This window comes from Centrocercus urophasianus, unplaced genomic scaffold (genome assembly GCF_019232065.1).
Source record: "Centrocercus urophasianus isolate 14NV4802_14NV808 unplaced genomic scaffold, USGS_Curo_1.0 seq_10, whole genome shotgun sequence".
NCBI classification, from domain to species: Eukaryota; Metazoa; Chordata; class Aves; order Galliformes; family Phasianidae; genus Centrocercus; species Centrocercus urophasianus.
In genome coordinates this window covers 86,470,742-86,494,140 of record NW_024884142.1, presented here as the reverse complement: position 1 = coordinate 86,494,140, position 23,399 = coordinate 86,470,742, and the positions used below count along the sequence as shown (strand labels likewise).

At 40.3% G+C, this 23,399-nt stretch overlaps 1 protein-coding gene across 2 annotated transcripts in view; it reads right to left on the bottom strand.

Annotated features, from left to right (window-relative positions):
• Positions 1–15,436, bottom strand: part of CNIH3 (cornichon family AMPA receptor auxiliary protein 3) — a 38,036-nt gene extending 22,600 nt beyond the window's left edge. For both annotated transcript variants that reach the window (XM_042823297.1, XM_042823306.1), the window contains exon 1: positions 15,356–15,436. In XM_042823297.1, the coding sequence (XP_042679231.1) occupies positions 15,356–15,436 (81 nt within the window). The remainder of the gene's footprint in view (positions 1–15,355) is intronic.
• Positions 15,437–23,399: the final 7,963 nt, after the last annotated feature.

Sequence of the window (23,399 nt, the reverse complement as noted above, 5' to 3'; positions counted from 1 at the left end):
TGTTTCTGTGCAACAGCAGGGTAAGGATCTAGCTCACTTTAGAACACTTGAAGCTGGGTACATATGCAGCAAAACAGTAATTCCCAGACTCCACTCTCAAGTCACTTTCTGCCTTCAGAAGAGAGGACAACGTAGGCTGCTGCTGCTTAAGTTAATTCAGGAAAAATGGAATAGGCTAACCAAAGCTATGCAGCATCATCACGTATGCTAGCCCAAAGCTGAGAAACAGTCTCTGTCTTTCTAAGTCTTGGGATTAACTTTCACACTTTCCAGAAAATCTCCAGACTTGTACAACTCTCTGCTTTACACTTCTTAAAAAGGGAATTTTTGTGTTCTTATTTCATACATCATAAATTCATCATTTATTGTGTTACTCGTGCACTTAACACTAGTGATCTGTACTCAGTATGGCAGCTGTGCTTAAAGAGCATGAAGGTTTTTTTTGGCAGCCCTCAGAACTGCTTCATGCTCAGGTGCACACATTCAGTTTGTGATCCATGGGAAGTGCACAGAATTATTACTCGAGGTTACAACCATACCTATAGTAAGCTCACTATTTCAGCAAGGCAGACACTGAAGCACAGTGACTAAAATGTTGGAGGTACGCAGCATTACAAGCATAACTGTTCTCACACATGCCCCCCAAGAGCTATCTTTTTTCAGCATTAAAAGAACTTCAATAAAGCAAAAGTTCTTCACAAAGCAAACTACCTTGTTTATTGGAGATCCAAAATAAGTTACTGCACAGCTTCGTAATACTTACACACTTGAAGGTTGGGGAGCTGCTGTGCAACTAGAAACATCATGGGAACACAGAATCATTAGGGAAAAGACCTCTAAGGTCACCTAGTCCAACTACCAACCCATCCCCACAGTGCTCACTAATACCTGAACCTGCTCTGGTGCAATTTACAGCCATTACCTTTAGTATAATGGAAACAGTCTAGAGAAGAAACAGTATTACTCAAGGATGTAATGCAGCAGTAAGTAAAACATAAGCTACAATGACCACAACTTGGAAATGAAAAAGCACATAAGCATCCAGGGAAATGCTTTTGGCCTCTTCTAGCCTCCTATTCCATAAATAAAGAACATCTACCAGTGACCCTGCACACAAATCTCATTAAACAGTGCAAACAAGATCCCCATTTTTGGTAGGAAGTGGTGCATACATCAGAGTTTTCAAAATGCTGTATTTTCTCCTGGGCAGAACCATTTCTGTCATTTTCAATAGACATTTTCTAATACTCAAAGAATATCCAGATGTAACACAAAATCAGAAATTGTTCCCAAACCACATTTTTACCTTTTGACTTCAGACAACTGGATTGTGAGGCATAGTTCAATATTATATCACTGTATTTGTTTTAATAAAACACACTGCTTATAGAGAGTGAAACATCTTATCTTACCTTCTAGATCGAAGTGCCTCTTGTTTGTACCATAATGAAACAGTAATGATAGTAAATGTTATTATTTTATTATCATTTAATTCTCAAAACAGAATCCATGAAGAAGTACTGGAGGGGACACTTTGGGCTGCCAAGTATAGCCCCTTATTTCTGCCAACCCAAGTGTTCCAAGTGATGACTATGCCAAGCTTATTTTGAAAAGGAGGCATACAGTTTCCCCTCTTACTGTTCCAATTGGAAGACTATTCCATTTGGAAGCATTTACAAAGCTGCTGTGAAACCGTGAACCTGTTCCTAAATGAAAACTGTTCACAGACAACACCTTGCCATTGCAAAACACTATTTCATTACAACAGCTATTTAATAAAATGAGAAAGTTTTATTTTGCAGGAACTTGCAGTTGGAGTGACTCCAAAGCCATTTGTCTTCAGTTCAGCAGAAGACTCCATCCCTAGTTCCTGCTAGCTGACGTTCATACAAACCCACACATACACATGCAAATCCTGTGCATTGCAGCCCTTGCACAAGAGTAAGAATTAATAACAGAGCTAAATGATGCTGGGACTGTATCTATTTTTCAAGTTTTTCCTTAAAAGCATGGGTTAACTCTTGGATATCTGGCACATTTTATCTTGACACTTGCCAACAGAAACTAAATCTAATCAATACCTTCTTTTGAAAAACTAAAAACATTTTTCTTGCCAAATTTCTGTAGGAGCACTTATACACAAGTAACATGTCTAATTATCTCAGCATTTATTAACCCCTCACTTCTAGGCGGGTTGATAAGAAGAAAGGTCCTTCTGAAAAAGAGACAAGTGCTGTGAGATGTGCAGTAACGAGCAGCAGAAAAACACAAAATGGTGAAATAAATTTCCTTTTTCAGGCTTCATATGGCCATCCAGTATTCTGTGGCTGAGAGGACATCACACTTTCCCATCTTCAATTTTGGCTGGGACTGACAGCTCCAAAAAGAATCAGTAGCTGAATGCCAAGGAAAAGAGAAGTCCCTAACTCAGAAGCACAGCAGGAATTTAATCTGAAGATGAGTGGCAGTCAGGGAAATCCTCCCTATGAGCCAAGCTGTGGCCAAAGAGATAAGAAAACCTGCTTGCTGCTACCCATATGATTGCACCTTCACAGCTTTAGTTTGATTGGGAACCATTAGAGTGGAGAGAGCTGGCACAGCCCAGCTCACTGTCCCTGCAATCAAAGCCACACTGCAGGAATTTACATACGGCAGGTGCAGGGACTGTCTGAAAAGTCAGCAAAGCTTTTGAATTAGTAATGGAATTCAGTCAATCATCCACAAATTGGAAAGAGTTTCATACTGGCAGATAACACCATTGCTATTTATGGACTTCAATATCTCTTATAGAAGGATAAAGACACCCAAAGACATACTGAAGTCTGATCCTTTAGACAGCAGTTCAGATTCAGGAGGACAGTACTTAGAAAGCCCTACATTCCAAACACCTACACTGTTTGTACTGCAGGGTTTGTATTGCAGACCAGGAATGAACAAATGTATGAAGCTAATGAGCATTGCCCGCCTGGTCCACATCGAGAACTTTCAGAGTACAGCTGCCAATGCCACGCACAGATGATTCCTTAGCTATGTATCTTTGTAGCAGGCACAATTCTACAGCATATATGGAGGTTTAAACCTTCGTGCCCTGAAAAAGTTCTAGGTAATGGAAAAACAAAAAAAAAATGAAGCTCAAATATTACTAATGCTGTAATTTTAGATGATACATTATCCTAATAGGTGAAATACTCAACTCCAACTTTCATGCTGGTACTAAACAAACCTTTAATCCTTTCCCATCAATTACAGTCTCCCTTCCCTCTCCCTCTACTTGGATGTTTTTAACTGCTTATCTCTGAAGCTCAATGCATCTTCATTTTATTTCAAGTGAGTCTTATATTTCTCTGGAAGTTGGAATTACATAGCCAATGAAGCAAGGACAGGACATAAAGCAGAAAAATGTGGACTGATCTTTGCATCATTAAGCATAATTATGGTGGAAAACACCCTCCTGGCTTTCCGCTTTTATGAACTCCTCTAACAGAGAGTGACAGACAGTTTCTTAAAATGATTATTCAAAATTGCAGGAATGGATGGGTAACTACTCTCAAAAGCCAAATAAGTTAATCTTTTTTTCTCCCCACATTATTGTATCCTTTTGTTAAACATCTTTTAAAATATACGTATGTATTTTTTTTCTTTTCATCGTATCTACCCACATAACTCAGTAGCTTTCTAGACTACATATCTGAAATGCTGGTTTTGATCAGAGTCTTAACATTACAGTCAAACAGAGCTTAAAGAGGAAAGTGAGATGAAATGTATTTATCAGTAAAAGTAAAAAATAACAACTACGTTTTGCATTTAAAAGACTTACTTCATGACAATGAAGACCTTAACAAATGCACCACTCCTATCTTTTATACTAGGGGAAAAACAAAGCTCAGGACTTAAATTGCAGAAGTAGTTGCAGATGAAAGAGAGCCCCCTGAATTTCTGCACCAAACCTAAATATTTGGGAAACAAAGAATACAAGAATACTGTCAGCAGACTAATAGCATATAAGAAGCTATGAAAACTTTGTGTTTCTGCGTGATTATTATACTGTCGTTCATCCCTGGAGCAGAGCATTGCCTTAAGCTGTGCCTTTCTGGATTAAGATTGCAAATGGCTTTAAACCACTCAAGGGTAGAAAATTGTTCTATCTGTCAGATTTCACAGTAATAATTGTATGGCATTTCTCTGCTCTACTTAACTTGAATTTCTTATGCTGCTGCTATTAAACAACTCTCTACACTGCTAATGCAAACAAAGCACTTGTGGTTCCATCCAGGGCTGCATAAACATACAGCTGAGCAACTGGCTTTCAATTCTTAGCTCTGTGTGAGGTGGTACTACATTTAATCCAATACAGTTCAAACTTTTGAGCTCTAACTGGAAGTTTAAGATAGCTTAACAGTCATTAAAATCTTACTGTAACTTCTCAATAAGCTTTTTCCACTAGAAATTCTGATCTGCAAAATAAAATGCATGCAGTGACTATTCCACAAATATAATTGAAAAGGCTTCCCTATCTACCTATGGAATTGTAGAGGCATAACTATACTATTTTTGTTAAATAGTGATAAAAACCCAAAGAAGGCAGCTCTCCTGCCCAGAATATGTTGCTACACCAATGCAGACTGCTATGCCTACACACATCACTGTATTCCCCCACATGAACAATAACTACACACACAGTCAAAAGCAGCAGCGTTGCTTCCACTGCACTAAGTCAGATTTCTGAGCATGTGGAGAGGTGCAGGAGAAACTACTAAGAATAACCATTTGGCAGACACCTAGAAGTCCATGTATTAGCAGAAGAATGAAAAACTCCATCCATTTTGTGAAAGAGGCAGAGATTTATCTTCAGGAACACAACCATACTGTGAAGAGTTTCAAGTATTTTTAATCGAAAGTTACTATCTCAGTGTGCTACTGGTTGCTATTATAGCAACACTACAGACAATATGAAAAACCAACCTGATTTCTACATGTAAAAAATTCACTTCTTGTTTTGACAAAAGCACAGAAAAAAACCTCAGCAGTTGCAAAATTCTGTTAAGAGCATGATGTTCCCAGAAGGCTGATCTGACAAACACCTATTGACAGCTTTCTTTAGCTGTTATGAAAGGAGTATTTTAAAGTCACCTCATCCAACTGCAAGGAGAAACAATTTTAACAGGTAACAACAGGATTCTGGACACAGATTTCACTTTTTCTCCACAGTCACTAAAATATGTTCCCCAGTTATCCAGAAGCTGAGATGTGCCAGCCTTCTCAGTCAGGAAGGAAGAAGTTCTACCTTTTCCCCCAGGTATGGAGTTCAGAGATGACCTATAATTGTGCCACAGCTTCACACCCACTCCCTGGCTTTCAGTCCAGACCAGCTGAAATCCAGCCAGGAAAAAAAAAAAAAATCAGCTTTGCACTGATAAATTGCAGCTCATTACAAGAAGGAAAACAAGCAAGCAAGCTGTACAGGAGACATGATCCTAACACAGTTGTACAGAGCCTGTTTCTGAAGAGGCTAATAGTTCTGCTCCCTGCAGCTAGAACACATTTCAGAACAGACTTCCAATGGAGGAGGAGTTTTTAAGGTAGGTGTGCTGCTTCATTACAGTGAGACAGTTCAGAAATCAGCAGCATTATGTGAATGAAGAACAACCCTTGATATGCTTTGAGGGACAGAACGTATTGATAATAACATCAAGCAAAAATAAAACACCAAAGCAAAACGTCTTCACTTAGCAGCAAAAATGATGGCTATACCACATTGCTCTGAGCAGAAGTAAAGGTTAAATGTACCTAGAGATGCATTACTTAAGTGTATTTACATTCAGTACTGTGAGGAAACTCTTCTGCCAGCATAGACTTAAAAATCATGTCTTCTATTTCTCACAAGAGCACCTGAACTCATTTCTTGAAACGTTTTTTGGAAATTAGGTTAATTCCATTGCTGTTATCTTGCTACAGTGCATAAAGACATTTCACTGAAGGGTTTATTGAGGCAAAAGACCTACCCTCACTTTTTTATACTAGAAAAGTATGAAATATATGACTGTTGCACCCAGCAAGTCACCCATTTCTGGAGACTCTGAGTCCATGTCGAAGATGACATCAGGGCCTATCACCAAGATTTGAGAATCAAGCACAAAGAGCCCAAAATCTGAGCACCTTCATAGGTACTCAGAGAAATAGTCTGTGCAGCAAAGGGAGCTGAACACACATCTCCCACACCTGCTGCACTTTCAGTGCAAGCATCCTGCCAATAATCTGCTCTGCATATGTCCTCCTATTGCTACATGCAATGGAGCATTTCACATGGATTCATGAAAATCAGGCTTTTCCATTTAAGTAACAAAATCAAAACCTTTTAAACATTGGACTATCTAACCACTTTTGATTCTTCAGCTCAGCGCAGCAGTGACAACAAACTGACATGCCCTATCAGCAGCGCTGTCCCTTGTTAGCGAGGCACTAAGTTGATGTGACAGACAAGTCTGTTCAGAAAAACCATCTGCAACAGTGTGGATTCCCAGTCGTGGCCAAACATTCATCAAGGTAACAGAGGGCAACCCAGCAAAGGTCACGCAGACTCAAGCCTCGCTTTTTTTTTTTCCATTCAGGAAAAGAGGCAAACAAAGACCAGATCTGCAAAGAAATTGTTAAAAAATATATATAAAGTTAAGCCAAAGCATTATCCATAATGTCAGTTTCCTCAGTGGGCCAACGGCAAATTACAAGCGCTTAGATTCAAGCTTTCAAGCTGAGGTGCTGACATGATTCATGGCACTGATTCAGGTAATGGACAGCACAGCTGAAATGGCTTGCTGACCTCCCAAACAACAGTGGTGAGAAGAAAATGATGGCATTTTGTATCCCAGCCCAGGAGAGACTGGAGAACTCTACTTTCAACAAAAGGAGGAGAGCGCTGCTCTGCTCTTGCTTCTCCTTAGACTAAATGTCCCCCCAAGAAAGTGCAATGAGAAATGAAACAATGAGGAGGTATTGCTTATTACCTCTATGTCACTAACTCATTACTAGGGATTTGTACATCTTCTACTTGTATAGATCACATTCTCTACTACCCAGCTTTCCCCACATCAGGAACAGGCTAGCTTTGGGCTTGTGAAAAGCCTGACACACAAGGGTAAATTTATAGGATGTTGGCATGGTCACATTGGACTGACAGTGGGTTATTCCTGGCTGGAAACCACATAACAAGAGGAAGTATTCTTCTCTTCCTGATTTTCCTCAAAATTACAAGTTATTTCTGATCTAGTTCACTTTAAATGTAATGTGCTCGCATGCAGTTTTACCACTTGCTTTTTCCCCTCTCATCAGACCTCCAGTATGGGAGATGTGGAAGCAAAGAGGAACAGACTTTAGAGCCACAAAGCTCTGTGTTCATAAATTATTCTCAAAGCTCTGTGTTCATAAATTATTCTCAGAAAAATGTACTTCAGTTCTTTCTATTTGTTAACAACATAACACAAAGCTAGGAACAAACAGGATGCTTCTGCAGAATAATTTCAGAGAAAGGGCAGTAAATAAATGAGGAAATATACCAAAATAAATACAACTAGAAAAAATATCTGCTTCCAAGGAGGAGGTAAGAGAATGAGATCAGAAGACGAGATGTTTTTCTAGTATCAGTAGGACAGAAGTCATCAATGAAAGTCTGGTCAATTGGCTATTGCTATATCTAACAAGTTTCCAATCTTATCATTACACCACAACTTATTCTACTTAGTTTTCAAAGAATCCTACATATTGTAATAAGTTATTATTTTGTTCCATGCATCTTTTTTTCCAGTCAGTTCTCTCCTCAACAGTGTCAATTCACAGTGTAAAAACTGATGTTTAGGAGAGATACCTTCCCCCACTCCTTATGTTGAGTTCTCTTCCATTTCACCACAGGTTTCCCATTGCTGCTGTCACCTCTTTTTCCTCTCTTGCATTCCCCATTCCTACCAGCAGTGATTTATCCATGTTCACCAAACCCCACAAAACACATAAGTGCACCTGGGTTCTGCCACTAATAAATTTGTCCGAGCATGTCACATTTTACAGCATACCCTCACAGAAGACTCATTACACAGGCCACCCAAAAATGCCCACTATCTGAATTCAACTATAGTTTCTGCATTCAGCCAGCCTTCTCTTCTCAAGGAACTGTTTCTCAAGCAAGAATTCTACATTTTCAATTTTTCTTCTTTTTAACCTTTACTCATAATACACTTTCTTATGTCTAATATGATCTCCATATCTTTCTCCCCAGAGTTCCGCTTCCCTTAGCCCAACTTCTCCCCTTTTCATGAAGATTTTCTTGCCCATTATCCACTTAGCAGTGTGGTAATAGCAGTGCTATCTCAGAAAGGAGCCTGCTATGGGGTGGCAGGCCAAAACGCTGGCATATCTGTGTATCTTGCCTCCAGCCTGCACAGCTGGAGCCCAGCTGGACCAAGAGGCAAGACAATAGAACAGGAGGTTCTCCTGCAGGTGGCATAAGGCAACGATGACAATGCTCAGAATCTCTCCTGATGTTCTTACCCATAAAGAACTTGAAGGAAGAAACCCCAAGGCACAGACACACACACCCACCAGCAACACAGCTGTGTTGGCAGAGATAAGGCAAGGTGAAACAAAACATCAGTGGCGCAGTTGTGTTTTTGCAGAAGGCAAGGGAAAGGCACGTGACAGCCAGCAAGAAGGATGAAACAGTCTAAGATAATTGAACACCAGCACTTTTTTCATGCCTCCACTATCTACCTACGTCCCTATGAAACTGATTGTTTTAATTACAAGAGCATGGTTAAGGATAAAGACAGATTTCAGCACAACTCCAAACAGATCTGTCATTCAAGTGATCAGCAAATCAATTTGCTAAAGGATGTAATAGTGTTTAAGCAATACTGCAAGCAGATCAACTCTGAAGCACACACAGTCAAATCAGTCTTCATGGAGTCTTCGTAATGCTGGCTTATAAATGCCCATTTATGTGGTGATACAAATAACACTTTAGCACAAACTCATAACACGATAAAATAACAACACTGCAGATGATTGACTAAACAATCAAGCACTTGAAACAGTGACTCACAGCATAAAGATGGCTGGCATTTACATGCATTGAAAAATCAAATGACATTTCTTCAAAAAAAAGGAAAGAAGTAGTGCTTCTGTCAACAATGCCTGACATTTGCACAGAAACTGTTATTGGAGAACTGCAAAGACTTTAACTTACTAATTCTCACCATTTTACAGCAGATCTTCTTTGCATTTTAAACTCCATTACCCCAGTAATGTGCTTAGTTTAGACTTCCAGCTATGTTACAAAATATAAATCTGATAGCTGGGATATGACAGAACTCCCAAAAGCCTAGAAATACAAAAGGACCCAAACCAACCCAGAGGTATTTCATGACCTTCCGCACAGGTGAGGAGCTGGAAGCAATGTTCCATAGGACAGCTCCACAAAGGCACTCATTTTTTTCTACCTACTCCTTTTATCAAAACATTAGGTGTGAGTTCAGCAATCCTGCACTATCTTGAATAGAAAGCCTACTGCTGTGAAAGTTTTGTGATTTTTTTCAGTGCCTCTTAATATAACTTTTCACAGTAACATCTCTAAAATAGATTCTTGTTTTATATGGTAATATTTTTCCAAAGGAAAGCGGATAAAATTAGATGGACCCTTGTCCTGCTGCTACAAGGTGCTTTGATGCTCCTCAGAGTTTTCAAGGGCACACAGCGTGACACTAAGCAAGAGGGAGATGCTGTGTCCCAGCATAAAAAAATCTGTACCCAAACTAGGGGAAAGGATGGACAGTCCACAAGGTGAAAAACTGACTGTATCACTAGGATGAAAGACAGCGGTCACTCGTTTGGAGACTGCCTGATAACCAGTTTAGAGTGGATTTCCTCAGAAATCAGTATTGGTGTAAGTCTTGTTTGACATCTTCATTGATGACTTGGAAGATGAGACAGAGCAAGTTTGCAGGTGATATCAGGAGGTATCACTGCCATTAAACGTAGCTATTGGAGGGGGGATCCAGTGATTGGGTTTCCTTTAACAGGAATAGGATATTCTGAAGGTGTAAATTATTACCCATGGAACATGGGAACCATCCTGTTAATAAACTGAATCTTGCTTGTTGCATGACATTATAGCCACAAACTAAGCATTTTTAATAAAATTTTCAACACTCCTCTGCTTTTTCCTTCATGAACTTCCCTTCCTCTGTCCTGAGACTTCAGGTGACTCTCTCTTTGCAGAATGAAAATAACAATACTTGTTTCATATGGGAAAGCTACCTGGTTTCCACAGAAAGTTGATGTCTTTCCAAAAGCACCAACCTACAGGAGGTAAGTCCTCAGTATCTTTAGCTTTTGATATTCTGAGACCATTGGATTGCCTGGTGGATTCACCTCTAGCTGTCAGCAGCAAGAACAGTTATAAATAAACCCCATGCCAGAGAGAGAGGAAGAGGAATGGGTCAAACAGATGTTTCTACATTCTCAAGCTGAGCATCCCCCTCTTCCTGAAAAACATTCTGATAGAAGGACACTTATCTTGAGAGGGACAAAGGAAGCAGGCAAATCAATGAAGCCAGAAGCCTGAGTGTTGGGTGTAAAGGGTGATTTAACATATCTGGTGGATGAATATACAAATATATGTAGTAAGAGCCACAAACTCTTGCCTCAGACTCAATCAGAGAGCTGTACTCACAGTCTAATGCAATATGACAGCTGTGTTGCCTTGCTCGTTAACACGCAGAGCAGCTGAAATAAAGCACTACAAATATGGTGTTTACCAGCTTTGAGATAACATCCTTTTAGTAAATAGATTTTCCAGCTAATCTTATGATTAAAAAAAGATGTGACAACTAAATATCATTGAAACAGTTCTCTGTATGTTTCTGAAGGACACATGAGGCTCCACAGAATAATTTATTGTACGTAGATAATGGAGTCACTGTGAGTTGTGATACAACCAGTGGCAATCATTTACAGTTTAAAACCTTCCTCCAAATATATCTCATATTGACAGTTCAAGCATGGAGAGAGCGCAAATTAAATCTTTTTACAGCTTTAAAGTCTGTGGTGAAGACAGACTTCTATCATTTTCAAATTATTTTAAAATTATTATTTAAGCATGGCAAGGTAGTTGCACTGAAATGTATTTATTTCTCAATATATAAAATATATTGTGTTAAGCTGCTTATGTTGCCTAGGCTGATATCTGTCTGTCAGCATTAATGTGACAAACTTCCAAGAGAAGAGTTGTAAGGAACTGTCAGGCTATGTTATAGCCAGCCCAGTCTGGCTGTGCTCAGTCTTCAGAAAGAGTGGAAATATCAGATGTTTCTTAAGCTGTAATGACTACGAAACCTTCAGGGACAATGTGCTCAGCCACTCAGATAGAGAAGAAAAAAATATCTTCAAGAAATATGGATAACAACAGTGTTTATGTTCCTACTCCTCAAACATTCATCTGATACTATTTTTAATTACATGATTATCCAATATCCTCAGAAAATTCAGTTAATGACTCATTAAAGTACAGGACTGAACTTCAATAACTGAAAGAACATTCAAGCTCAACCAAATCTGTAAGGAAACTACTTTCATTTCAAGGCAGGCTCTTAAAAGAGGTTAAACTGAGGTGGCCAGCAGCCTTTAATGAAGAGAAATCCACATCCAGCTAGGTTACAGCTCTTTATATCAGATTCAGACGGAACAGCCAGCTATCCTCCAAATCACTTACAGAAACAATAAGGCACTGATGCACAGAGAAAACTGATAGAGAAGCAGGTACTTTGAGATCAAAGTGTTTGTTCAACTCAACTTGCTATCAACCCAAGCTTTAAATGATTCTCTTGAGGACTTTCTACTTATCTTCAAAACTAAGATTATTCAATTTATCAAAAATTAGGGTAGGAATTTTCTGAGGAAACCTAGTGAGACAGAAACTGAATATTCACCAAATTCCATGTACATATCTCATGGAGAGGTTTCAAATATTTTAACTTAAACTACTGCAAATTGAGTACTAATAAATAATGAAACACAGTCCACATCATCAGAAGAAGGCAGAGAATAACAACAGAATTGGTAACATCTTCTAAGAACATAGCAGCTCCAGTTGGAAAGCAAAGATGTTTTAGGGATATTTGTAAAAAAAATTAAAATAGCAGTACTTGGAGTTCAGTTCTATTATCCACACTTAGCAGATGTGTCCTGTCAGGGGAGATTCAAGTTGGATATTAAGAAACATTTCTTCTCAGAAAGAGCAGTGAGGCACTAGCACAGCTGCCCAGGGAGGTGATGGTGTTACTGCTCACTGGAGGTGTTTGAGAACCATGGAGATGTGGCACTGAAGGACATGGTCAGTGGGCACGGTGGAATAGGTTGGTAGTTGGACACAGTGATCTCAGAGGTCTTTTCCAACCTTAATGGTTCTATGTTGAAGTAACCATCACTGATTTCAGCACACACTGCTCTTGCCATCATGCAGTTGTTCTATTACATTGAAGTATATTCCATAAGCCTGGGTGATTTGGTACAACTGCTTAGGCAAGCCCTATTCATTATTCCACTGGCGTAATAATCCTAAACCTTTCTGGCAGTCCTTAAGTACTACTGGTTACTAAGCAATCACACACATTCACAGATACGCTGGTGTGAGCTTGAAAGTAGATGGTTTATCTCATGAATTATTTTTTTAACCAATGTCTATCTTCTTATGATTTCACACTTATGATATCACACTTATGATTTTTTGCCTTTGTGGTATTACATAGTAGAACACTTTGAAGGTTGTTTTATAAAGCTTTCTTTGAAATAACAAATCTCAAAGCACACAATTTCATCTTAAAATATGAAGAAAGGGAAGGAATCTCTTATACATAATCAGATTACCCAAATAACTGAGAGTTTGTAAAAACACATCACGTATTAAGGGACAACAATTAAACCACAATTTGATCACCTCCAGTCAACTTCAATTCAGACATAACTGAAATCAATGGAGCTATACAGAAAAAATGTAACATGTCAAACCCGGATGGGAGTTCAGAAAAGAGCTGACGTGGCTCAGCTAAACCTTGCTTCAGAGCAGTTCAGAATGGAGTAAAACTGATTAGGTAATTACAGTGTGCTTTAATGAAGAACTACAAAAAGCTAGGGACATAAACCTTGTGCATAGTTTAAATTCTGTTCATATCAACAAATTTGTGTTTTCTTCCTTGACAGACAACAGTAACCACGCAAAGGTAGGAAACAATGTTATTATGTGTACCAAAAGCCTAAAGGAGTTTCTGTAATTCATTTTCAACACCTTCCAATACTCTGACCAGCTTCACTCTGACTGTCCTGAAGAGCACAAGGAAAGAAAAAGAGATACTTCAATTTAAAAGAAATGCATCAGAAGAGTATAGTTTCCAAAAATGAACATCCTCATTTTACACTGTTTTGGTTTCACACTTTTTATTGGATTTACTACACCAATATGAATGAAAATTACAATTTTACATAAGCCATCTGACTACCAAGCAAGAAGAAAGGAAAAAAAATATATATATTCTGTTCGAGTCACTGTTATTTCATTCCAAAGAACTGCCCAAACTTCAGTCAGATTTGGGCTGGAACAACACAAAGTCGAATGCTTCCATTTGCTTTAGCCCTTTAATCTGCAAGATGCATACTCAGATTCAGTCTTAGAACCTCGGAAATCATTCAATGTGATGAGATGCTCTGATTAATCAACCATTTATTTTTAGGAACCATGCATTAAAAAAATAATAATTAAAAAGCATTTTAGCAGGTAGCAGGAAATGCTACCTTCATAAACTTGTATTTGAAATATAGCAACTGTTCATTACAAATGTACTACCATGGAAAAAAAGATGGGTTGCAGTGAAGGAGCAGGAGCTTTGTTTCTCAGTAAGATGTTCACAGTGAGATGTTCAAGGTAAAAGAAACTCCTATGACACTAAATTTAAGCTACACATCAGACTACATTTCAGAAGAAGTAAGAAATTGTAACAGTTCTTAGAGGAAAGACAATAAAAATTCCTATGTCTTGTATGTAGAGGTCGTGTTTAAAAGTTTGTTCGAGCAGTGTGTTCAGTCTGTTCTATGACCTTCACAAGCCATGCATTTCAATAGAACTATCTATTTATAACTGTACCAATTCTTGCTCTATTACAGCAGAGCATTGTTTCCCGGTCATTTTCAAATTCAGTCCCTCAATTTTTCAACAAGCACATTAAAAATGAATCTATTGACAAAGCTTTCCTTTCTTAGTTGCCTCTTCTGAACCTCTAGAAACAACAGATTGCTCTCCACTGTCTTACAGATTTAAAGTTGATAGGTATTTCACCAAGAGTGCATTCAAAGTAACTACACTGATTTATGGAAGAATCATAGAATTGTTTGAGTTGGAAGGGACCCTTAAAGGCCATCTGGTCCAACTGCCCTGCAGTGAATAGGGACCTACAGCAGATCAGGTGCTCAGAGCCCCGTCCATCCTTACCTTGGATGTCTCCAGGGATGGAGCATCCATCATCTCTCTGGGCAACCTGAGCCAGTGCCTCACCACCCTGATTGTAAAAATCTTCTTCCTTATATCCAACCTAAATCTCCCATCTTTTAGATTGAAACCATTTCCCCTTGTCCTGTCACAATAGACTCTACTAAAAATCCACCCCCTTCTTTCTTATAGCACTCCTTTAGATATGATTTGCCCCATTTGCTAGATAGACTGTGCATCTTCAGGCAACAACTTCAGTCCAGAAAGAAGACAACTGCTGGAATATGATAACAGACTTCAAACACACGAAAACTATTAAAATGTATTCATAATTATGGAATTTAAAAAAAAAAAAAAAAAAAAAAGCCAGCAGTTTAGTTTATAGCAAGTGATTGAGTATGGAAACACACTTTTTAATCTCAGTAAGTTTGAAGAATCTATAGACTCACACTTTTGGAAACCTTATGGTTAGAAGAAGCTGAGAGAAGAGCACAGAAGTGAGTAATCACGGCAATTGTACTCCTTTCCTCGCGGAGAGCAGGCGCTGACTGCTACAGATCCTTTCTAGCCTCGCGGCGCTTGGCATCACTGTCACATTTTTTGTCATTTCGTTAATAAGAAAAGCCTTGTAACTGCACCATCAACAGCTCAGAGCAATTAGATCTCAAAGATCACTCCGCGGAGAGAATTCTATTTCTACCTCGACCACGATTACACAAAACTCAGCCAGCAGCTTTACTCTAGTTTGAATAAGAAATTCCGTCTTGGCTAACAGCGAGGGGTTTTTAATCCCACAAACGCCACCGCTTCCAAACGAAACGGCCCCGCGGTACTCACATGCCAGATGGCGAAGAAGATGAGCGCGGCGCAAAGCACGAGCGACAGCATGTAGCAGAAAGCAGCGAAGGTGAAAGCCATGGCGAGGGGAGCCCCGAGCCCCCAGCGGAGAGACGTGCACCCGCGCCTCCAACACCGGCAGAGGCGGAGTTGCCTGCTTTCAGACACAACCAGGGACGGAAGAAAAACCCGTCCGGACCCGGTGGAACCCTCCACCTGCTCTAGGAGGGGGAGCGGGAGCGGTCCGGCCCCTCTCGCGCTCTGCCCTCCCCCGTGAGGGCGGTGGAGCCTCCAGCGGGGGGGTGGGTTCGGCGGGGCGGGGTCTTTTGTCACCACCGCGTGTTTCTAACTGAAATGCTGTCGCGACAGCGTGAGGGTGGGCTGGTACTCAGGCTGGCTTAGGCTGAATAGTGAAGAAAGAACAACTTGTCCAAACTTGAAGTACTTTATCCTTTTCACGTTTTCTTTTAGTATGAGGTAAATCTAGCTGTGGCACAGGCTGCCCAGGGAGGTGGTGGAGTCACCATCCGTGGAGGTGTTTAAGAACTGTGGAGATGTGGCAGTGAGGAACGTGGTTAAAGGGCAGTGGGGATGGGTTGGTGATTGGACGCAATTTGTTAGAGGTCTTTTCCATCCTTAATGATTTCTCATGATTCTGTGGTGCAAGGAGCGGTGAGATGTGACCCAGTGCCAGAGGCTACTTGAGAAGGGGAACATGGCCAGAGGAAGGCACTGCCAGGGGTCACCTGGGCAGGCCAGCACCAAGGATCCATCACTTCCCCTGCAAAGAAGTGGCAGAAACTATCCAGTAGAAAATGAGGCTCAGCAGAGCAGCTTCCTTACACCCTCCTTTACACACCATGAAAGGATATCACGGAATCACCAGGGTTGGAAGGGACCTCAAGGGTCATGAATCTCCAACCCCCCTGCCACATGCAGGGCCACCAACCTCCACATTTAACACTAGACCAGGCTGCCCAGGGCCCCATCCAACCTGTCCTTGAATACTTCCAGGGACAGGGCATCCACAACCTCTCTGGGCAGCCTGTGCCAGCACCTCACCACTCTCTCTGTAAAGAACTTCCCCCTGACATCCAATCTAAATCTTCCCTCCCTCAACTTAAAACCATTTCCTCTTATCCTACAGTTATCTACCCTATCTATCAAAGAGTGGATTCCCCTCCTGTTTGTAGGCTCTCTTTAGGTACTGAAAGGCTGCAATGAGGTCACCCCACAGCCGCCTTTTCTCCAGGCTGAACAAGCCCAGCTCCCTCAGCCTGTCTTCATAGGGGAGGTGCTCCAGTCCCCTGATCATCTTCGTAGCTCTCCTCTGGACCCTCTCCAACAGCTCCCTGTCTTTTTTGTACTGGGGGCTCCAGACCTACAGTACTGTAGATGGGACCTCACAAGGGCAGAATAGAGGGGGACAATCACTCTAGCCACCCCTCTTCTCAGGATAACATTTGCTTTCCGAGCTGCAAGGGCACTCTGCTGGCTCATGTTAAGCTTTTCATCTGTTAAGACCCCCAGGTCCTTCTCCACAGGACTGCTCTCAAAGATCACTCCTTCCAGTCTGCATGGATGTCTGGGAATCCTTCGACTCAAGTGCAAAACTTCGCACTTTGCCATCTTGAATGTCATCAGGTTCACCTGAGCCCACCTTTCTAGCCTGTCAAGGTCCCTCTGAATGGCATCCTTTCCTTTAACCGTGTCAACCACTCCACTCAGCTTGGTGTGGTCAGCAAACTTGCTGAGGGCGCACTCCATTCTGTCATCAGTGTCATTGATAAAGATGTTAAAGAGCACATATCAGCAGTTAGAGTAAACAAAGAAAAACCCATTGGAGTGACACATTTTGGGAAACCACAGTTTGGGAACCTGACTTGCAAATATTCATGATACCCAAATTGCTGAAGCATATACTTAAAGCCAGGAAGGAAAAGTAAGCCCCTTCCTTCTTAGCCCATCACTGCCAACACCCATGGTGCCTCCAAACACCACCCTCCCATTTCTGCAGGGATTTTGCTTTAGATTTGCCATCAAGAGTTCTCCTATAGAACCACATCAGCTGATAGCACAGCAGCTTCACAAACAAGCAAAATCAGTACAAAATACCACAGGAACACCAGAGGACTCATTTAAAAATATTCTTTAACAAAAGCAAGTGTAGAGTCTTGCATCTAGAAAGGATGAAACAATACAGGTTGGAGGGGATGAGCTGCTGGAGAGGAGCTCTGCAGAGAGGGACCCAGGTGCCCTGGTGGATGACAGGTTGGCCATGAGCCAGCAGTGTGCCCTTGTGGCCAAAAAGGCCAATGGCATTCTGCAGTGCATTAAAAAGAGCACGGCCTGCAGGTCGAGAGAGGTGATCCTCACCCTCTACCCTGCCCCGGTAAGGCCTCATCTGGAGTACTGCATCCAGTTCTGGGATGATCTTTGTGGCCCAGGTCTGGTGAAGGGCCTGGAGCATCTCCCCTATGAAGAAAGGCTGAGTGAACTGGGTCTGTTCAGCCTTGAGAAAAGATGACTGAGAGGGGACCTGATCTAGGTCTCTAAATACCCAAGGTGTGGGGAGGCAGAGTGGCAAGCCCATACTCTTCAGTAGCATGTGGAGACAGGACAAGGGGAAACAGCCAGAAGCTGCAGCATAGGAAGTTCCACACAAATGTGCACAAGAACTTCTTTACGGTGAGGGTGATGGAGCACTGGAACAGGCTGCCCAGGGGGGTTGTGGAGTCTCCTTCTCTGGAGATATTCATGACCCACCTGGACACCTATTTGTGCAACCTGGTATAGGGAACCTACTTTGGGAGGGGGGTTGGACTCAATGATCTCTAGAGGTCTCTTCCAACCCCTATAACTCTATGAAAACCATGGATGAAAGTTATGTATTTGCACTCTCCTCACCAACTTAAACTAGAGCTCACAGCACTTTTGTCTGCCCTTTATGGATGAAGGCAAGTTCAGTAGCAGAACTACTCAGAAATTTGCAGTGGCCGCCTGCCATGATTAGTATTATCTTTCTTCTCAAATTTGTTTAAAATTATCTTATTTTTAACATAATATGTACTTTTATCATGAGGAAAATGTGTTGACTTGAACAGAGTGTCAGGGCCAATAATTAACAAACTAAACAAGAACAGAGAAACAGCCTTCTGTAACTAAGCTGCTCCAGAAAGTACAGGCAGGTTGATGATTTAATTAAGGAGGACAGAACACAGCCAATAGTAAGGATCTTTGCTGTCTTACAAAGATGCAGTGCATTCATTGCAGTTTTTTAGCCTTCCAAATTCTTTTTTTTTTTTAATCTGAAATCCTGCAGAGAATACATTTAAGTAAATGGTTTATTCATAACTACACATTTTGAGAAGAGCTGTTGATGAGCTGAAGAACAGGTATTTGGATTCTGTTTTTGTTTTATTTTTGTCATACCTACTTTAATATCTGGATATACATCACCTGTGTTAAGACTTATCACAGAACACCTGAGGCTTCCAGGAAAGACAAAAAGCATTTCCTTCTGGAGCACTTACAAGTATGCATGCATACACACATTTATGTATATAAATATATTGTTGTTGTCATTAAAGATATTGAAACAACCATTAAATATTAGTTTGGACTCTAAGATAAATATTTTCCTGTTTTCCACTGCCTCTCATCTTCTTTTACATTTCAACTATCTATTTGGAGCTGTTTGAAGAACACAGGCAAAATATGCTTCTCATTTTGCAAGGAAATAGTCCTACAGCCAAATACTTCCAACATCAAACAGTCTTTCCTGGTATTCATTTAAAAGCATGCATTTCCCAACAGTCTTATTTCTAGTAACTTTCAATGACTGTCTCATCACAGAAATTTCCAATACTAAGTTAAAGGGAAATCCACCAAGTTGCTTTTAGTTTGTTTTTGTCCTACCATCTTCTTTTAAACATACACCATGAGGGTATCTTAAGCACCCTAAGATTCTTAAGTGTTGGAAAATGGTGGAAGGATTTAGTCTTCACTCAGTACCTCTCTGAAATTGGTCTAGGCTATACTGTCTTTAAAAATATTTAAAGATTTAAAAATATCTTCCTTATCTCCATCTCTTCAGAGACTCATTGCAGCTTTCTGTGGCACAAGGACATTGCAGGGGGAAGCTGTACCATTTCTGAACTAAATTACTGCAAATCACTCAAACTGTGTCAAAAGGTGAAAATAACACAGACATGCTCAATCTTTTTCTCATTGGCTTAAGCCCTGAGAGCACAGCAGGAACATCAAGCTGTATTTTGGTGCCTCATTCACTTTTAAGGTCTTTGTCTTAACTTTCAAGTAAGATGATGGATCTAATCCCAGCTGCATGAGAAATTGCAGCCCAGCACCCAGCTGTGCTCCTTTGGTGTAATGGATACCAAAGAGGTCTGAATGGATGGTATAAGAGCTGATGATGCTGCATCACCAGCTGATGGGATCTGGAATAAGCATAGCAGACATACAGAATATCACCCCCTTTGGGAAAAAATAAGAAAAAGATTTTCAAAGCTATTATTTTCACACTTCCCAAAATAAATAAAATGGCATGCACATGTCCAGACACACCTGGGTTTCATTTGAGCTAATGGAAATAGAAGTCCCAGAGGTTCTGCAGAAATCCAGTAGGAAATGCACCAATCCTTGGCCTCTGGTGGCCAGCAGCTTCAGTCTCAGATTTGGCACCTTATCTTCCATCCCACTGTCTTCAAAACGTCACTAATGCTCACACTCCCTCTAGGTGGAATATTCACACCTGACTCCCAAATCAGACATCTGTTCTCTCCCCCCTGCACACATCTGCACCACGGCAATGCAGTAACAATAATTCCTCAGAATGCAGAAGCTTGAAGATGAATTTCAGACCAAGCAGAAAGTGAATAAATTTATGTTCAGATTGATTAAAAAAAAAAAAAAGAAAGAAAATAGGTTTGTATTCTCTCCTCTCATCTTTAACCAGTTGCTGTTTTCTTTTACAAGTATTTGATGGAAGGGTCACAACATTTTATTACATAAGCTGGTTCTGCAGAGCTCTCTGCCATAATACACAAACAGATGATGACTTCCATGTCAGATGCCATTTTATTTCACACTGCCCTTCTGCTGCCATCTGTCACACAGCAACAAAATGTAATGGGATATTGGTGGAAAGGTTTGACCTCTACTGCCGTACCACCAACTTCTTCCTCTGAAGTCATGGGCCAACATAATGAAATAGGAGGTGTTACTTTCAGAACAGCCCTCATAGTTTTAACTTTAATATATTACTGAATGCATAGTAAAGTAACAGGCATTTATTAATTATACAAGAGATTTGTCTCATTAGATTGAGTACATTTTAAAAATACAACTGACTATCTTTGGTGAACTTTGATTAATACTAAATAATTAACAATGTTTACATAAAATTTGCTCTCCTTGGGCTTCACTGTTAATATTCCGCAGAGATTCATAGAAGCATTTTGTACTATTATGCATTATTATTTCAGATTAGCTGCAGATTTCAGATGAAATGATTGCATTCATTTCTAGTCTGTTCATTTTTGAAAGGTTATCTTTGCAATCATAAAGGTGACATTTACTTAACGAAGACTTTTTTTCCAGACACCAGGAACATGATAGTTCATAAACACAATGACAATAATCTCATCCTACTGCCAGGAGAATAAGTTCTCTATTCCAGACCTTCAGAATTCAAAGATTCCTGTCAGATCACGATCTCCATGTTTACTCAATAAAATCCATTGAAATCTTTCTACATAGAAAAAAGGACTCCAGAATGATTAAGATTATCCAAAGACCATTTCTGGCAACAGCAGAAGTCATGTTCATCACACAAGAGTTACCTACTTCCAGATGTGAATCCTTTCTAACATATGGAGAAAGCAGCCTCCCATTAAGAATTTTTCAGCACCAACAATATAATTCTTTTTTTTTGTGAATCATTTGCTGAACTGTTAAAAACTTCAGATTGCAGAGGAAGCCCATTACACAAATGGAAGCCCACTGAGGAACAGAAGTAATATCTCAACATGAAATACCTGAAACAGGCTTAATTGCATTTGATGCTGTCTATATGCTTCTAACTGATACCTGAAATCAGTAATCACGTAGTTCTTGCTGCACTTTATTAATTCTGCCCAGGTTTAATGTAGTTTACTCTTGGTTTGGGGAGAGAGAGGTCTCCAACTTTAACACTTCTGACAGTATTCCTTCAGAGCTGAAAATGGAATAATACATTTTCTGACAAAGTGAACTCAGAGAAACCCTTCACAGCCCCTGAAGATGCCACAGCCTTACTATGCTACTAAGACAATTTTAATAATATATAGGGGTTTGTTTTTTTTTCCCCCCCAGACACTGAAATTCTGGGCCAAGTTATTTTGCTTTTAATTGTGTTTAATTTCTTTCCCCACCACATAACCTGAAATATTCTGCCAATCTACAACACTTGCTTGTTGCTCCTACCTGTTACACACCTTATAGGATTCAATTCCATGGCTCCATTGCTATAAACAGAGAAGCCAGAACAAGGACTGCCCTTGGATTGCCCTCCCTGGAGGAATTCAAAGCTAAGCTGATGGGGCTGTGAGCAACCTGGTCTAGAGGGATGTGCCCCTGCCTATAGCAGGAGGCTGGAACGAGGTGGTCTTAAAGGTCTCTTCCAACACAAACCATTCTGTGATTCTAACAAAAGCAGACACGTGATGTACTTCAACAATTGCCCTTCTCAGAATCAGATTATCTTCTGTATAATCAATGAATATACAGATGTTACAATTAAAAAATAAATGAGAGAGTGTGGCTAAGCAGGTTATCACACTAAAAAGAATAGACATAGGGCTTACCCTTGTCCTAGGCTCACTGGAAAACTCCAAAAAAGAGGGACCTCCAGAAAAGATCCTTCTCCAGTGGCAGTCAGCTCTTAAATGGGTCTAGGAGAGCTGCAGCCAGGCTTCACCCCTTCCAGCAGCACAGCTGAATTGCCTTCACCTGTGCTCCCAGGGCTGACTCAGTGCTTGCCTCAGGTGATCAATCAGAGGCCGTGATTCAGCAGTTCATATACAAATTCTTTTCCATCAAATGATATGTTCTTCCTCTTTACCTCCTTATAGTGAGACTGCTATTTCTCTACTGTATTATCAGCCCCTCTGTCTGGAAGACAAGAATCTGTGTTGCAAACCAAGGCCTGGTGTCTTTTTTATAAAGAATTTTGAGTGTTTCACCAAAATGACATATGTGTTCTAACTGAATTCATGGAGTTATTCATTCTCAGTTTGCACGCATAGATAAGCAGCTTCAGCATGGTCTGCATAAATAACAGTGTTGACTAATGAATGCATCAAAACTAAATTGTGACTATAGTTGTTTTTTTTTTTTAAAGTGTGTTCACTTTTGACACATGAGAGGTGGGTGCATCCACAACGTGAAATGGAAGTGAGGCTGTACAGACATGAGCAGCACACACTGCAGAGTCAGTACAACAAACGGACCGGCTGCCATCACCTCAGGACCTTTGTAGCCCCTCATCGTTGTCCACTGCATCCACTAAGTTAGTATCAGCTTTCACACATCTCATTTTACAGAAGAAAAAAAAAATCAGTGGTACCAAGAGCTGTACTATTAGCGTATCCACAATAACACTTATTGAAATACTGAGTTTAGTTAAAGATTCTCCAAATGAATCCCCTACGTTTTTGCAACTTTGAAACATATTCATCAAGAAAAAAAAGAGAGAGAAAAATAAAAGACCATAAATGGGATTTTTTTTTTTAAACTGGGGGAGTTATACTAATGATGTAGCACTGCATCTCTTAGAATTTCAAATCAGTTCAGCCAGAGTCCCTTATAAAAATTGTTTTAGTATTTAACAACAACAGCTGAATAATTGATGCTGTAAATTGGAAAAATACCAGAAGGTTGGAAGTGGCAACGGAGGAGTGGGAACATGTAGTAAGAAGTCTCATGAGAATGGCTGTGCTGAAAGATCATTACAGCTCTAAAAATAAATCTTCAATACATTAAGACA